Here is a 5,810-nt window from a genome sequence, read left to right as displayed (position 1 = left end):
GTAGATGACATACTTGTGCTTTCTTTTTGGGAAATGAAGCTGCTTGCTGTTCCTGAACATTGATTTGTTTTGATGCCTGTTCGCCCCCTGCCCCCACTTTTTTAAGGCATAGTAATCCTGTGAAATTAAACAGAACTGCTTAGGCTCACACCAGGGCCCTTTGAACAGCAGTCCCCAGCATGTAGTATCACAAACATCTACAGTGGTGCCTCGCAAGACGAAATTAATCCGTTCCGCGAGTCTCTTCGTCTTGCGGTTTTTTCGTCTTGCGAAGTGCGGCTTAGCGGCTATTAGCGGCTTTAAGAAAAAGGAAACAAACTCGCAAGAACTCGCAAGACGTTTTGTCTTGCGAAGCAAGCCCATAGGGAAATTCGTCTTGCGGAACGACTCAAAAAACGGAAAACCCTTTCATCTAGCGAGTTTTTCGTCTTGCGAGGCATTCGTCTTGCGGGGCACCACTGTATTTAAATTCCCCTACAGTTTAAAAAACGGATTGTCCTGCAGGGTGCTGTTCAAGGAGAAAATATCTATAGTCCTCCTGTTCTGAACGACCATTATTTGAATTCTGAGCTTAGATCTGTTGACTTTTATAAGCACTTTGATTTGACAAAAATGGAGGTGCTGGTTGGGAATAGAATTTAGTTGTTCATGGTGTCTTGAACTAATTAACATCTGTCCAAACAGGTATATTTCGTAAAATATCCTGAGTCTAAAAATAGATAACCTGCTAGAGCTGACAGAAAAGTTTTGAAATAATTGCATTACCTGGGGGACATCAATATTTTAATATTATTACCGCTTCAGTATATTCATTTTTAGGGAGCTATACAGTTGCCACTTCCCACAGCAATCCTAAATTATGCTAAACAGAATGATTTGCATTGTTGCATCCTATCCATTGTGCATTCTAGCCAATCTTGGATATGCTGTATCCTCTCATTATTTCCTGCATCACATTGACCACATGTCTTGGGTATAAGACTGATAGGCTGAACTTCAAGCATTGCTCTACCCCATGTAGCTTAATGGCACATGCCTTATTTTCCTAGATAAGGCTCTTCTCTTATTTCTACCCAGCCTTGATTGCTGTTCTAATTGGCCCAGAAGCAAACATAACTGCACAGCTTTCAGAAACTTAATAGTGGAAGAGGTTGTATGGGTTGGGTCTTAAACACAAGAAGGGACCTTAGGAAATGAATTGTAATGTACTAGTCTTGCCAACAAAGGTCCATATAGTAAAAGCTATGGTTTTCCCAGTAGTAATGTATGGAAGTGAAAGCTGGACCATAAAGAAGGCTGATCGCCGAAGAATTGATGCTTTTGAATTATGGTGCTGGAGGAGACTCTTGAGAGTCCCATGGACTGCAAGAAGATCAAACCTCTCCATTCTGAAGGAAATCAGCCCTGAGTGCTCACTGGAAGGACAGATCATGAAGCTGAGGCTCCAATACTTTGGTCACCTCATGAGAAGAGAAGACTCCCTGGAAAAGACCCTGATGCTGGGAAAGATGGAGGGCACACAAGGAGAAGGGGACGACAGAGAACAAGATGGTTGGATAGTGTTCTCGAGGCTACCAGCATGAATTTGACCAAACTGTGGGAGGCTGTGGAAGACAGAAGTGCCTGGCATGCTCTGGTCCATGGGGTCACAAAGAGTCGGACACGACTAAACGAATAAACAACAAATCTTTAATATCTCATAGAAATCTCAAGCAAAGAGCATACAGCCATGGCTTAATCATGGATGCACTGCTATGTGCCAGAGTGGTGGTGAAACTCAGCTCTGTCTCATCTGAGGTGAGAAAGGCTTCCCAGGTTCTTGACATGGATGCAGCAGTGGGCTAGATAAGGGTTAGGGTTAGGGTTAGGGTTAAGCTGAGATTGAATCCTATGGACTTCGCTACCTCTGCCAGCCCTACAGGGAAACATAACCATTGTAGTGTCCGCTGGAAAAAGTTTCCTGACTAAATGATTTGCTAGTAACTTCCTGATAACATGCATATTGCATAATTGTATGGTAGAAAGTGATCTAGAACAATGCTGAATTTTTCTAGGTTTACGGCATAATGCCGTGCCAGTGTTTGTGTCTGGTTCTGGAGAGGAGGGGTTTGATTTCCACTCACATCAAAGTACGCCTGGTTCCTATCTCTTGGTGTGTAGGTATACCCTGTGTTTTTTCCGGGGGGGGGGGCAGGGATGCAGGGGAACGCATACCCCTAAACATTTTGTGAATCTTTGTACTTTTGTCCATTTACTGTATTTATTTTCCCCGATCTGAACTATAAAATGGTGACTTTCTTGAGTCAAAATGAGAGTACCCCTAAACATTTTTTAAAGAAAAAAAAAAAGCACTGGGTATACATGCTTAGTTATTGTTGGAATCTCTCTATCTTGAGAGACAAAGTTAAACTGCTGTGTTAGCGGCACTGAAGTGGTTTTCCGTGGTGTGCAAGCCTGGGCAGTGTGTATGGAGGTCCTGGGCTGTTCAGACTGCAAGACGTGGTCCAAAGGAAAGCCAAGCAATATGTTTGGCACCAGCTTGGCGGCAGGAGTTGCTGGAAGTAGGCGTACAAGGCTCCATCCAACTGTCTTGGGGCCTCCACTCTAGATTTCTTAGGGTTTACTCCTTAGCCTTTTCTTCTACCAAAGATATCCTGTAAAGCAGAGGAGATTTGGGAGTTTTTCTCCTCTTAGATGGCTTACCTTCTCAGGTTGACAAGCCCCATCTGCCCTCACTTTGTCTGCTCAATCTTCTAGAGCCCGTCTTTGCATGCAGGGGAAGTCCCTAACTCACTGAGGGTTTGAGGCCCATTCGCTACCCTCACCTGGTTTAGTAGTTGAAATAATAATAATAATAATAATAATAATAATAATAATAATAATAATAATAATTTATACTGTGGGAGGCAGTGGAAGACAGTGGAAGACAGAAATGCCTGGCGTGCTCTGGTCCATGGGGTCACGAAGAGTCGGACACGACTAAACAACAACAACATTTATAGCCCAACCATCTGGCTGGGTTTCCCCAGCAACTCTGGGCGGCTTCCAACAAAATATTAAAATACAATAGTCTATCAAACATTAAAAGCTTTCTTAAACAGGGCGGCTTTCAGATGTCTTCTAAAAGTCTGGTGGTAGTTTTTCTCTTTGACATCTAGTGGGAGGGCGTTTCACAGGGTGGGTGCCACTACCGAGAAGGTCCTCTGCCTGGTTCCCTATAACTTGGCTTCTCTCAGCAAGGGAACAGCCAGAAGGACCTCGGTGCTGGACCTCAGTGTCCGGGCTGAACGATGGGGGTGGAGACGCTCCTTCAGGTATACTGGACCAAGGCCATTTTTGTTCCTAGGGTGCAGGGACACAATGTGGAGCAGCGGCAGGCTTCACCATTGCTGCTAACGGGCCACAACTACTGCAGGCAAGAGTCTGTCTTAGCCTAAAGGCAATGCTTACTGGAACAATGGGAATGCACAACTGAATTTACCCGCTCCATTCTTTTATTTATGCTAGCCCCATCCCTGGTATGCGTATCTAGCATTTAAAGAGCATTGAAACTGCTCTACATATCAGTGCAGTGAAAGAGGTGGTGCCAGCAGGTCTAGGCATGCTGACCTTGGTTGGCACCATTGCCAACATGTCTGCATGTAGTAGCAGCAGTCCCAGTAGAGGTGGGAGCACCACTCCTGCATGCATGGCGCTGCTAGGGGAACCATTTTAATTCTGCTCCCCATCATAACAATGGCTATTTGTAAGCAACAATTGTGTTGACGATTGGTGACTTTGGTTGGTTTTACTAGTTTGAAAGGTGGCATTCATTGGAAATCTGTTCAGAAGCTGATGTTCTGGGCCAACCCGTTCTGTTCCACATGGGTCCTGATTAGAAAGGGGTTTAAAAAGTACAATACAGTGGTATCTCAGGTTACATATGCTTCAGGTTACATACACTTCAGGTTACAGACCCAGAAATAGTACTTTGCTTCAGGATGAGAACAGAAATCGTGCTCCAGCGGCATGGCCGCAGCGGTAGGCCCCATTAGCTAAAGTGGTGCTTCAGGTTAAGAACAGTTTCAGGTTAAGAATGGAGCTCTGGAACGAATTAAATACTTAACCTGAGATACCACTGTATATTGGAATGGTTTCTGGTCGAAAATACTGTTTCCAAGTGCCTCTGAGGCATCCCGCCATTTTGGCATCAGTTTTATTTATAAATAAATTTATCTGCCTTTTTTACACCATACTGGTAAGAATGCAGCATTGCAATAGGAGTAAGGGGGGAAATCATCTGGAGGAATTGGACTGGCTCTTTCATATGTTCAGTGTTGCTCTCTCCGTCTGGGTTACAAAGCTTGTGCAGAGGCACACATTCATCCATTTTAAAAGAACATATGCAAACAGCTGAATGTTACCATCAACCCAAGAAGCCTCTTTAAGGAACACAGGGCCTGGCAGAGGCAGCAACAACCCAGTGATGAACTCTCTTGGCAGGAGGCAAACCATATTTATGCCCAAGCACCCAGGCGGCGTAACTGATTTTTCATTGTGAAGAAAGACCTCCTTGTTCCAGACGGCTTTTGGGAACGGACTGCTTTTAATGAGGAGCTGCTGTTTTGGTTGCCATTGTCTGCAAGCTTTTAATAGATCCCATAGATAGATAGATAGATAGATAGATAGATAGATAGATAGATAGATAGATAGATAGATAGATAGATAGATAGATGATAGATAGATATAGATAGATGATAGATAGATAGATGATAGATATAGATAGTTTTACTTCTATCAGTGTTTAATTGCTTTTTAATGACGAACACACACACCCCTCCGGTTTTTAGGCGTTTTTATTTTGTCTGCAATCTGTCTTGATTCCCTGTCAGAGATAAATAAATATATAACACTAATGAGTTAAAGTGCCAGGATTACACGCGGTTTGATTTCTATCAACGCTCAGTTGTTGTTGTTTTTTTTAGCGATTGTTTTATTTTCCATGTTTCCAGCCGTTCTTATTTCTATCCGTAACCCGCCTTGAGCCCCCGTGAGAGAAAAAGGCGGCTTAGTTAGGACTCCATTCCGGGATCCTCTCAGCCGCCGCCCTCCCTCCGAGGGTCCCTCCCGCCCCCTCAGTCTCCCTCGCCCGCCCCGCCCCCTCCCGGCGCCATCCCCGACGAGCGAGCGAGCGAGCGGGGCCAGGGCGGCGGCCGGCAGCCAATGGGGAGCCGCGCTGGGCGGGCGGACGGCGGCGGCGGGGCGGCGGGGACCGGGCGATGGCGGCGCTGACTGGCCCTGGGCGGCAGGGCGATGGCGGGACCCTCGTCGCGGCCCTCGCGCTGCTGCTGCTGCTGCCGCCGCCGGGCGTGGCGGGTGAGTAACGGTCTTGGCGGCGGGGCGGAGGGAGGCGGCGGTGGCGGCGGGCGAAGCCTGGGCCGCCCCACCCCCGCCGGGCAGCGGACGGAGCGAGGCGGGCGGGCGGGCGGGCGGGCTCCGGGCGGGGGGCCCTCGAGGGGGAGGGAGGGGAGGGAGGACCAGGCGGCCGTGCGTCGTGATCCTTTTAAAAATAAGAATTAGAAATCTCAGCGCTGCACTGTGGAGAGAAAGGAAGAGCAGGCAGAGCGGTTCGTCGCAGTCTCATAGGACACGTGTCAGAAGAATGCAACGTGAGAAGAGCCTCTGCAGGGTCAGGCCACTGGTCCCTCTGCGCCAGCATCCTGCTCCCACAGCGGCCAGCCAGACGCCTCTGGGAAGCCTGCAAGCGGGAGCCCCCTCGCTGCCGCCCCGCCATCCCTGACAGCCTCCTCCTCCTTCATGATCTTGTCTAA

General features: G+C 47.4%; 1 protein-coding gene across 1 annotated transcript in view; it reads left to right on the top strand.

Annotated features, from left to right (window-relative positions):
• The first annotated feature begins 5,258 nt into the window (after window positions 1-5,258).
• The window catches only part of RECK (reversion inducing cysteine rich protein with kazal motifs), a 45,221-nt gene continuing 44,669 nt past the window's right edge, over window positions 5,259-5,810 (top strand). The window contains exon 1 of the mRNA XM_077917637.1: window positions 5,259-5,355. Within this exon, the coding sequence (XP_077773763.1) occupies window positions 5,259-5,355 (97 nt within the window). The remainder of the gene's footprint in view (window positions 5,356-5,810) is intronic.

The sequence above is a fragment of the Podarcis muralis genome, chromosome 13 (assembly GCF_964188315.1).
Source record: "Podarcis muralis chromosome 13, rPodMur119.hap1.1, whole genome shotgun sequence".
NCBI lineage: Eukaryota > Metazoa > Chordata > Lepidosauria > Squamata > Lacertidae > Podarcis > Podarcis muralis.
Note: the sequence above shows the minus strand (reverse complement) of the source record. Positions and strands in the feature narration are given on the sequence as shown.